This window comes from Gouania willdenowi, chromosome 19 (genome assembly GCF_900634775.1).
Source record: "Gouania willdenowi chromosome 19, fGouWil2.1, whole genome shotgun sequence".
Classification (NCBI taxonomy): Eukaryota; Metazoa; Chordata; class Actinopteri; order Blenniiformes; family Gobiesocidae; genus Gouania; species Gouania willdenowi.
The window spans coordinates 12,258,365-12,270,192 of NC_041062.1; the positions used below are offsets into that span (position 1 = coordinate 12,258,365).

At 37.7% G+C, this 11,828-nt stretch overlaps 1 protein-coding gene across 2 annotated transcripts; it reads right to left on the bottom strand.

The window, feature by feature from the left end:
- Positions 1-60: 60 nt before the first annotated feature.
- eps8l1b (EPS8 signaling adaptor L1b) lies at positions 61-11,749 on the bottom strand. 2 transcript variants are annotated; one of them, XM_028475842.1, is made up of 19 exons: positions 11,656-11,749; positions 10,951-11,082; positions 10,705-10,863; positions 10,464-10,610; positions 10,305-10,381; positions 9,232-9,332; positions 9,047-9,102; positions 8,817-8,946; positions 8,644-8,732; positions 8,484-8,558; positions 7,007-7,155; positions 5,397-5,541; positions 4,196-4,248; positions 4,011-4,116; positions 3,112-3,237; positions 2,849-2,999; positions 1,307-1,472; positions 1,076-1,208; positions 61-258 (listed from the first exon to the last, which is right to left on the bottom strand). In XM_028475842.1, exons 2-19 carry the CDS (start codon positions 10,978-10,980, stop codon positions 172-174), a joined length of 1,980 nt encoding a protein of 659 aa, XP_028331643.1. In that variant the 5' UTR covers positions 10,981-11,082; positions 11,656-11,749; the 3' UTR covers positions 61-171. The 2 variants fall into 2 exon arrangements, with proteins under 2 accessions (XP_028331643.1, XP_028331644.1); XM_028475843.1 differs by lacking the exon at positions 11,656-11,749 and having other exon boundaries at positions 10,705-10,838; positions 10,951-11,058.
- Positions 11,750-11,828: the final 79 nt, after the last annotated feature.

Here is an 11,828-nt window from a genome sequence, read left to right on the forward strand (position 1 = left end):
GTTTAGCATTCTTGCCTTATTTGATTTATAAGCTGTAGGAACTAAAACACAAATTGAAACTTCACTATCGAGTTGGAATATTTAATGTACAGTGTTTACATGTATAACAGCTTAGTGGATCTGTTTGGCGTTTCTTTACTCAGACGTTCAGATGGTTTTCTTGATGTTAATTTACAATGTACTGCTCTCCAGCTTTAGGTCGACCTTCATTTTCTGTTTTTCCATCACCGTCTCCAGCTCTGTGGCCCTCCTGGCATCCTGTACAGAGAATAGGAGCAACAATAAAGGGATTTGAAGTGTTTATATCACTTTCTAATGGCTCGATAGACTTTAAAGCAGTGTTTTTCAACCTTAGGGTCATGATCCCCATGTGGGGTCGCCTGAAATGTAAAGTAATTACTGATTAGAAATATATATATTGCTCATTTTTGTCACCTCAGACTTGGGCAACAAGAGGCTTGGGGGCCACATCCCGAAAGTAAACGAACAAAATGATTAAAAGAAACACACAATAATAGAGAAATTTATAAAATAACTAAAATACACTAAATGACAAAAAATACATGACAGAAAAATACACTAAAATAACACAAAATTAATCTAAAATGTGAACAGAAACACACAAAAGTTGCACAAGTTGACTAAAAATACACAAAAATAACCGTGATGTATTAATTGACAATAAAAATTCACAAAATAATTTAAAAATGAGAACATATATCAAATGTGAACAGAAGCACACAAAATTAACCTAAAGTTGCACAAGACGACTACAAATACTAGAAAATAACAGTAATGTATGAATTGACAACAAATATACACAAAATGCCTCAAAGAAAGATACAAAATAATTACGTAAATTCCTATTACATTTAAAAAAAAAATTAAAATAACTTCTATACTTTCTCAAATATGAATCTAGTTAAAATAAAACGGTATAAACATATCTGAGCTACTCATAATAAATTTTTTTTTTAAATTGTTAGAAATGTGTGATGTCGAAATGAGGTCACGATTCAAAAAGGTTTGGGAACCACTGCTTTAAAGGCTGATAATAAAGTAATGTCCTCCTCACCTCCAGAAGTGCTTTCTGCACAGTCAGCTGACTGTACACTCTGGCTCCCTCATCTGGAATCACTGCTCTAAGTTCGTCCTTGTTGAGAGAGAAGAGCTGAGCCCCAGTCAGTACGCCCAGACACGTCACCGTCCTGAGAAACACAAACACCACAATCCTAAACACCTGCCCTCATTGGCTACTGTGCATTCTTCAGTCTCATCTGCGTTGACAGCCTATGACGTCACTCACGGCTCACTGAAGCCCTTCCCTCTGAGCCACTCAGCCACCTCCTCAGAAGGAGAATGGTAGTCCAGAGGAACAGAAGTGTCTGATGATCGAGGGATGAACAGAGGTTTGTTCAGGTTGGCCTTTCCATTGGTCAGCTTGTGGAGCAGCTCATCATTCACCATCATCACTGTCAACATATGGTCACTTCATTACAACTGAAGAGCAACGTGCTGAAAACAAACATGCTACAACCATTGAAAGAAAAATGGCAGCACAGCCTTTCTTTAGCATGTTTGTCTATAAAGGTTTTTCTAGAGCAGTGGCTCCCAAACTTTTCACAGTTGTACCCCTTGAGGCATTTAACCTGAAGCCATTAGTAAACATCTTTTTCGGACTTATCACTTGTTTGTTTTATTAATTTATTTAGCCTACTGGCATTTTCAATAAGGAACCAATCTTTTTCTTAGGAAAATAATCTACCAAACATTTGTTGATTGAACATATAGCAGTAATACAACATATTCATCATCATGAAACTGTGAAGGCAGTGGCTATCCTTACCAATAATCGTATCAATAAATCAACATTCTATCCGTAGCGCCCCTATTTGGCCAGTTTAGGTCATGTAATAGGTCTGTCATTGGCCAATTTAGGTCGCGTGACTTAGACTAACCCTAACCCTAAAAATTGTTGCGATATTAGGTTATAATCCTAACCCTAAAACGCTACGTACGTGTGCTTCGGTAGCGGTACCAATAGCATCGGGCGTTGTCTGTACGGCAACCGTACAAATAGACACTTTCAACTGTGAAATACAACTCACTACAACTTTATAGGTCAAGTCTTCTGCTATTTTTCACCAATCTCCAATCATTCTAAGAACCCCAACAACATAATATTTGAGGTTTAGTTTCCTAAACTCGCCTGTTTTCCGGAGTTTTAGCCGTCTGAAAAGTAACTTTCAGACCACTTCTAAAAACAGGTAGTTTATGTGCTGATGTCAAATCCTTAACATTCACAGGCTAAATTTATTTGATGAACTGCAGTAAGTAGTTACATTCATGTATCTATAAACAGAAAACCAGTCAGAACTCTTATTAGAGTTGCTAAAGGATGAGACATTAGTTTGACACTATAGAAGTCAGAAAGTGTCTATTCGTACGGTTGTCGTACGAACAACCACCGGTGCTATTGGTACGGTTACTGAAGTACAAGAATGTAGCGTCTTAGGGTTAGGTTATATAACCCAATATGGCAACAATCTTTAGGGTTAGGGTTAGATTATAACCCAATATCGCAATAATTTTTAGGGAAAGAGTTGGGTTTAGGGTAAGGTTGAGTCTTACTCATGCTGACTGACTGACCTATCATGTGACCTAAACTAGCCAAATAGGAGCGCTGCGTACGGATAGAATGTCGGTGTATTGATGCGGCAACTATACAGATAGCCACTGCCTGGAAGTTATTTGGTAGTACATAGACGTGTTTGGGTTCCAAAGAGTTGTTGGGCTGAACCATGATCTATGTGATGGATGGAGATTGTGGAAAAGACTCGACTGGTACCTTTGTCAGGCTCCTCTGCAGCATGCATGGGTTGGGTGAAGGCCGGAAGGGTGTGCGCGCGCTTGGGGGATTGGGAGATGGTGGGGAGGAGGGCAGGTGGGCTCGGTGGGACCAGAGACAAGCTGTTGGTGAGAGGAGGTGGAGGTGGGATCTGCAGCAGTGTGGAGAGAGAGAGAGAAGAAGAAGAAGATTTACCAAAGACCATCACTGCAGAATGTACAGATGGGATAATTGCACTGTGTGTGTGAGTGTGTGTGTCTTACGCTGGGGGCTGTGTTATTGACAGGGCTGTCTATGTGAGCCACAGGTTCCAGGATGTTGAATGGGACGAAGCCCACCTGGCTGAACCGATTGCGACACTTCCACCAACGCTTGGACGATTCAATCACCTGTCGGAGAGAAAACAGTCACAGGGTAGCCCCTTGTGTACATACCATCTATCCATCCATTAAGTCTCTGTTTACATTACTGTCAATCCATTCCTCTTCCCTAGGACAAACTCAAATCCCGAGGGCCAAATCCGACCCACAGGATGGTTTGACTCAAGGTGAAAAAAAATTAAAGTGTCTATTTGTACGGTTGCCATACAGGCAACCTCTGGTGCTATTATTATGGTCACCGAAGTACATGTACGTAGCGTCAAGGGTTAGGATTACGTTATAACTCAATATCGCAACAATTTTTAGGGTTATGGTTAGGTTTAGGGTAAGGTTTAGTCTTTGTCACGCGTCCTAAACTGAATAATGAAATAATGAGAATTTGACCACAAATGTTCACATTAAGTGACTTCCTACACATCAAAAAGAATCTGCTTAAAAGTAAACAGTGATACACAAACATCTTCTAACACATTACTGTACAGAGTTTTACTTCATAATTCCTGTTCATAGTTCCCCCAGTATAATTTTCTGTTTCAAATCAGCAAACTTGGATGCTTTGATGGTTCAGAAATGGACCCCAGGCCTTAATTTTCATTTTGCCTTAGTCATTTAACTCACATACACACATAGGGCTTTAATGCCCTTTCATGACAAGACAGAATTTGTGTGTGAGTATTTCTAAACACATGAATTTGCATTCTACAGGAAACCTGATGATGAATCACAAATGCACGAAGTCAAAGCTCTAAAGTTCCCTGAATGCACCACGGTCACGGCCTTACCTCGAGCGTCTCCCCTTGCTGCACTGAAAGCTCAGTGTTGTTCCTGGCTATGAAGTCATAACTACAGCTGTAGAGTCTGTCAGATGGTATGAGCCCCATGCCGTCCCTGGGTGAAGGAAACAAACACGTGTTGGGTGATTCACCAGCACAATGTTGTTGGATTTACGTCTTCAAACAAGGCTTACATTTCGTCAGTGATGTTGATATTTGGAGGACCAATCTGTTGAGGTGGCTGTTTCTTTTGTGGGAGGGAGTTGGAAAGATCAACAAATACAGAAACACAAAGAACATTGTTATTTATTTTGTTTTATTAACACTAACATGTTTTCTGTTAAAAACTGTATTTTAAAATCTTATGTATGGAGATAGATTTGTGTGTTTAAGGTTAAGTTCCTTTAGTCAAAAAAGTATTTTCATTTAAAAAAAAAAAAAACTGAACTTATATAAAAAAAAAAACACATTTTCAATAAAAAAAGTGTTCAAATTAATTAATAATATTATTATTATTTTCATTAATTGTATTTATTAATTATTTGTTATTATTATATAATATAATATAATATTAAAGTGTTATTTGACTCAAAATACACATTTTGATTAAAGTAATCTTTTTTTGTATTTGGACCATGGTAAGGCATTATTATTATTAATTATGAATATTATTTAATTGAAAAAATATTTCTATAAAAGCAAACTTCACTCCATTAAAAAAAAAACAGAAAAACAAAACATTTTCAATCAAAGAACAAATGTGTTTGAATGCAAATAAATCGTTGAAACCTAAAATGTTGCTTTTGAACACTTTTTGTTTTTGATTTAAATTGTTTATTTTTTTTTAAATTGAAGCAATATATTGTGGGACTGAATAATAAAGACACAAATGTCCATACCTATAATATGGCCCAAATACAAAGAAAGATGACTTCAGTCAGGATAATAATTTTCAATTAAATAATAACTCACTTTTATCAAAAAACACTTTTCAATCAAAGAAAAAATTGTTAAAATCCCAAAATATTTTAGTGATTGATTAAAGAAGACAAATCCTCCATACTTATCGCTCTTTGAAATGACATTGAATAACAAACCTTTAATTATTATTTGTTATTATTAAAAATGACTTTCCTTAAAATGACAAGTCTAAGGTAACAGACAGGAAGTGGAAAGCTTTAGTTACATTCTACAGTCATAATGAAATTGCAGTCCTAGTGGATAAACGGTTGAATTATCCTTTTATAATAACAATACGCTTTCTGTGTTTCATATTCACACAACACAGTGTTATTACATTCAACCCTTGTGTTGTATGTGTATACACGTGTTGGAGGCTTTATCTCTTCTGTCACTCAGTAGACTAAGTCCCAACACTTCACAGGTATTCCATACCTCTTGTTTTTCCAGGAGGGCTTCATACTTGTGTTGTGACTCGATCGGATCCTCCCAAACCTGCCCGTCTGCCCTCAGGGCTTCTGGTTTCCACCCGTTAAAGAACACAGGTGTGTACGGAGCAACAGGCCCTCTGAGCTGTGAGCTGAGAGTGAGAGCAGAGACACACTTTACATCAATACTACTATACTACGACTACTACTACGATTACTACTACTACTACTACTACTACTAATACTTCTACAATTACTACGACTACTACAATTACAACTAATACTACGATACTACGACTACTATTACATTACTACTACTACTACTACTAATACTACTACAATTACTACGACTACTACAATTACAACTAATACTACGACTACTATTACGATTACTACTACTACGACTACTACTACTAATACTACTACTAATACTACTACAATTACTACGACTACTACAATTACAACTAATACTACGATACTACGACTACTATTACGATTACTACTACTACTACTACTACTACAACTACTACTAATACTACGATACTACGACTACATTACGATTACTACTACTACTACTACTACTACAACTACTACTACAATTACTACGACTATTACGATTACTACTAATACTACTATACTACGACTACTATTACGATTACTACTACTACTACAACTACTACTACAATTACTACGACTATTACGATTACTACTAATACTACTATACTACGACTACTATTACGATTACTACTAATACTACTATACTACGACTACTATTACGATTACTACTACTACTATTACGATTACTACTACTACTATTATGATTACTACTACTACTATACTACGACTACTATTATGACGACTACTACTACTACTACTACTACGACTACTACCATTACTACTAATACTACTAATACTACTACGATTACTACAATTACTACTAATACTACAACTACTATGATTACTACTACTACTACTACTACTACTACTACTACTACTACTACTACTACTACTACTACTACTACCATTACTACTAATACTACTACAATTACTACGACTACTACAATTACTACTAATACTACTACTACGACTACTACCATTACTACTAATACTACTACTACTACTACGATTACTACGACTACTATGATTACTACTACTACTACTACTACCATTACTACTAATACTACTACGATTACTACGACTACTACAATTACTACTAATACTACTACTACTACCACTACTACTACTACTATTACTACTACTACTACTACTACTACTACCACTACTACTACTGCTACTACTACTACTACTACTACTACTACTACTACTACCACTACTACTACTACTACTACTACTACTACTATGATGACCACTAATTAATTAATAATAAAAATTAACCACTGGGAACATACAGTATTTGCAGTTAATTGTCTCATAAGACTAAATGTCACTTTAAATCAACATACAGTTGCAAATATGTGCATGTGATTGTCTGTTGGGGTACTGGTTCAGTTGTATAGGATTGTGAGTAGATCCTGGCTTTTGCTACATGTGTGACGAGATGGGTTCAGAAAATAGAGTCTGGATTGGTTAAATATGTAAAGGACTATGGATACTGACAGAGTGTGGGTCCAGTTAGGCCCCAAAGATGTCCACAGCTCCCTCTCCTCCTCATTCATGGTATCTTGCAGCAGTGAGATGGCAGAGGTGGTCATCGCAGGGCTGGACACTGAGGCTCCCATACCTGGTCCACCTGTGGTTTTCACCATCTGTACACAGTCACATTACATAATAACAATCTGTTCCCAGTGAGCCTTTATCAACTGATGACAGTGAAATGGATGCTTTGTGTATTGCAGAGATGACGCGCATGATGTGCCAACAATTATTTACACAAATCAAACATGCCCGTCTCACTGTTTCACTTCGGAATAATACAAAAAAAAACAAAAAAAAAACTGCACGACTGACACACACACTCTCTTCGCTTCCAATTTCATAGTTCCCACCAACTACAGCTGACTCAGCAATTGGTTACATCAGAGTGCAAACAGCTACAATAAGTAGCTTGGAAGTTTCTTTTCTACAGCAGCTCAGATTACTTTAAATAAATTACTGTAATAGAAATACATTTTCTGAATTTAAGTACCACTAGAATTGAGAAGTATGGACCAATCAAAGAGCGCATGTTTGTGATCAAAAGGAGCCACAGAACAAACAAATGGTGCATTTAGTAAATGGTTGGTACAGGGAACGGCCCTGTGCAAACACTGGAAGCGACCTGCTATTTCTAAAAGCTAATGTACCTTCACTAAATAAACCAAGGCTTCAATCATATCGTACATCAGATGTTTTTGTGCCTTTTGTTTTGCATCAAGTTGTTTAAATTCCCAATTCCTTTCAAAATAAGTAAAATAGCTATCAAGTTATCCAAAATAATGACATAAGCTCTTTCAACAAGATTCATATTTTCTACAGTTTGTGATTGGTTGCAAAAAAACAGCATTTTTTTAGTGTTTGAACCTGGCATTATACAGAAATACACTATTAAAATATTTCTTAAAGAGGAAAATGACTGGTGGTGTTGATAGAGAGAGACTTACAGGTGCAAAGTGCAAATCTTATGGCAAATTCAAAAAAGGTCTGAGCATGTAAATAATTAAGCACCAACTTATTTTCAAGATAAAATCAAAATGTCTTTCTTTATAAAGACAGGTAATCGTCTATGACCTACTGCCTGATGCATGAGATAAAAACCTTTCATCTAGCTAGATGGAACTAGATGGAACTAGATGTAACAGACGGCTGAATCCAAAACAATGTCTAGCTGGAAACATTGTTAGCATTGCTTCTGCAGCTCTTTAACTGAGTTATTAAACCAAACAAGATTTCCTGATGTGAACTTTAAATTCATCTCCAACGGATCAATCCCACATTAGAAAAAAGTCCTGTTTGTCTAGATGGAATGGATAGGGGGAGTTTCTGTATTATTTCAAGGTCATTCCTGCTCTGTTTGCTTTATAGGCTGTTGGAGATCAGACCTCATGTTACAGCATTAGCAGCAGGTGCAGAGGTAGAGTTTCTAACACTAACTCACTATATCCAGAGGTTTGAACACATGGTGGACGAGCTCTTCGGATGAAGGGTTGGCGATGGCTGATTTCAAGCGAGCCTATAACAGAAAAACATTGTTTTTTTTAAAATATGGCACAATGGACTGTCAAAAATTGTAGTGTCCTGAGTGAATGGATACACACCAGAAGACTAAAGCAGTATTTAAATTTCTGGAAGATATTGATGAACTCCTCCTCTGGTGGAGGTTGGGCCCTAGCCATGAGTAAGTCATCTGTTGTAGCAACACATCACATGGCAGCGTCATCATGAGTTACAACAAAGGTGCGGTCACTTATTGGAGCTTTATTTTACTCACCCTCCGCACTTTGCTTTTTACTCTTCTTCTTTTTCTTCTTCCTCTGGTTCAGTAATGTCGTAGCCTCTGCAGTCTGCTGCAGCTTTCCCATAAAGCTCTCGATGTCATCAAAACAGTGATTGAGGATCCCCTGGGGAAACCAGAACCAGTTTTGTTACAGTGTCCAACAGCAAGTGCAAAGCACAGCCCTGGGGTGACTGAAAAGATGCAACGGTGACAAGAAGGCGTACCACTTCTCTTTCTGCTCGCAGCAAAGATACATCAGCACCGCCGTTCACGCTGTTTGCTGTTGGGAGGGAGTAAAAAGGACCCTTAGCTGCAATAAACCCTCCTTTCAAGCATTTCCTGCTCTCTAAGAATCCTTCACCTTTCAAATAACATTTATAGAGAAAAAGAACAACAACTTGTCTCTGACCTCTGAGTCCAGGGTAAGGTGGTGGGGGGTTTGGAGCCTGAGGACCAGGAGGGTTCGGAATCCCATAAGGGTCCAGCATCTCGTCCTCTCTCTGCATCATCCTGAAGGCAAATCATAGAGTTTCGACAGGCGATAAGAGCTTTAGTGTTGATGATGGCTTGGCTTTTTCACTCAGCAACATCCAAGGATACGCCCTTGGTTGAGCGCTCAAGAAATCACAAACACACGTTGAATGACGGACAGTAAATGAAGCAAAGGAGGAGATGTTTGACCTGCGACACTTGCTCTAAAAATGCTGTCATCTCTAAGCATTGAGGCTTTGATATCCAATCCCAAAGCTCTTTTTCCATTATTAAAATAAACAGTCTGATTGAGCTAACTCACTATTATGCCCTTTGTAACCATATGAGCAAATATGAATAAATTGCTTTCTAACCAGCACCATTAGCACATTTATCATTATTCAAAAGCATTTACGTAAAAGTTTAACTTCTGACATAGAAAATATACAAAAATCACAACAGTACTTCTAAAAATATGAACACAAAAATCCTCACCACATGTTTCTCTCCCTCTCCTTCTCAAAGGGGAAGTAATCAAAGCAAAGAATCCTATTAGGCCCAGAGTCAGGAGACTATAGCGCCGTCATCCCTTCTGAACGCTCTGTGCTTTGGTTCACAGTGGATTGTTATCATTGTCACACCTTCTTAAGTTATGTACAAACTGGTCAAACAAGTTCCCCTCTCTCTCTTTCTCCCTCTCTCTTTCTGTCTGAGTCTCTCTCTCTTTCTCTCTCAGCTGTTTACACTGTCCTCCCTGACTCACATTCAGGTGGTACAGGGATGGACTAAGTCAACAGAAAAAGAGACGTAATGGTACACAGAGCAGAAACTGACTCAATGTCATTCATTGTCAAGACCAAACTTTTGTTTTGCTTCCATTTGTGTTAATATGGGATTATCCATTAACCTAGTTTCAAACATTGTGAGTACAAACATGAATTTATCCGTTCTGAAACATCTTTTATACTCTGTCCACTTCTTTCACTCCCAGTGGACAAATATTGCCTTTACCTGTAGTTATTAGGAAGAGATTTACTCTTAGATGAAACCAAAACTGAACGTGTGATGTCATCACAGATTTGATCTGCCTGTGAAAAGAAAAATCAAGATGTAAAGAGTAACCTGGATCAGGTAAAGGTGTTTCAGTGCTGAATGGACGTTTGCTCTTACAGTGACGGTTTCACAGTTGAAGAAGTGAATGTCCGGTTTCTTCTGTTCTGCACCTTGGCAGACTAACTGGAGGAGTGACGGGAACTCTTTGTCTGTGATGGAGTTGCAACGATAGATGTTCTCAAAAGTGTATTTCTCCAGCTCGTCCTTGATCGGAAAAAGAGTCAGAGGGCAGATTTAGATGGAAGAAGAAGAAAGAAGGAGAAGGTTGACTTGACCGTTGGCCTTCATCAAGTATCACCTGGTTCTGTACGTCTCTCAGGTGTATAGCTGCCTCTCCAACATCCAGAAACATCTGTTGACTCCATAGCTTTTTTTTCTGAGCTAGAACGGAGAGACGTGCCTGAGCCTCCTCTACGCTTTGGACTTCTCCATCTTGAAGTGAAAATGTAAGCAGATGCTGGGAAAAAAACACCAAAGTTAGAAAATCATACCAAAAAACACACATTTTAAAGAGAATATGGTTGCTAAGCAAAAAAATTCTTACCGTAATCAGATGCCGCTTTAAGTTTGCCATGTTCAGCCCAAGAAAACTGTGATCAGCTGCTGGACTTCCTCACAAGTCCAGCATGGGTGGTGTTCTTTATAGATGAGCTGAGGTTTTTTTTTTGCACTTGATCTTTACATAAAATAAAAAGTGTCAATGACAGCAAAGTCCTGATTCATACTTGACAATCCTTTATTCTAAGTCACGTCTGTGCGACAGCTGTGGCAGCCTGGGGTTACATCATGTAAGGGTGTGAGCTGCACAACCAGTCTGGCTACAGTTTGGAGTATCTCTCAGAGACTCATCGACCACCCAGAAATCCCACCTAGCCATTGTTTGACTAAAACATGAAGAATTGTGTTTTAAATAATGAATTTGCTCAAGCAATCAATGCTAAATGTGAAGTTTTCATATGGGTAATTTCAAAATAAAAGCTTCTCATGATGGTGCAATTACAAACAGAACACTGATTTTGTGGAAAACTGATAAAATGTCAATACAATTCAACAAATATGAATCAATCTTAAACTTGTTGATTAAAAAATACCAATCAACACACTAGATGTGGCCTCCCAGAAAATTAAAAATATTGTTTCTTAACATTTTCTAGGAAAAACTTAATTTGGAAAAATGGAAAAAAAAATCAAACTCCAAAATAAAAACCGTATAATAATTAATAATCATAACAACTGTTAAATGGCTTACCAGAGATGACCAGCTCTAGTTCTTTATGTCTAATTCTGGCAGCAGTAAATGTGTGTTCATTCCAAGAGTATTAGTGTGACTGCAGGTATCACTCTAATCTTTAGTATTGAAACCACAGGTGTGTCAGTTTCCTTTGCTCCACCCACACTACAAACCCACCTCAGAAATGTCTA

What these genes read in the sequence shown, in the direction of transcription:
- eps8l1b (XM_028475842.1), bottom strand. Translation starts at nt 10,980, where the DNA reads ATGGCAAACTTAAAGCGGCATCTGATTACG. An exon ending in AATACTGCTTTAGTCTTCTG is followed by an intron (nt 8,559 to 8,643) that starts GTGTGTATCCAT and finishes TTTCTGTTATAG; the next exon opens with GCTCGCTTGAAATCAGCCAT. An exon ending in TGTTCAAACCTCTGGATATA is followed by an intron (nt 7,156 to 8,483) that starts GTGAGTTAGTGT and finishes GACTGTGTACAG; the next exon opens with ATGGTGAAAACCACAGGTGG.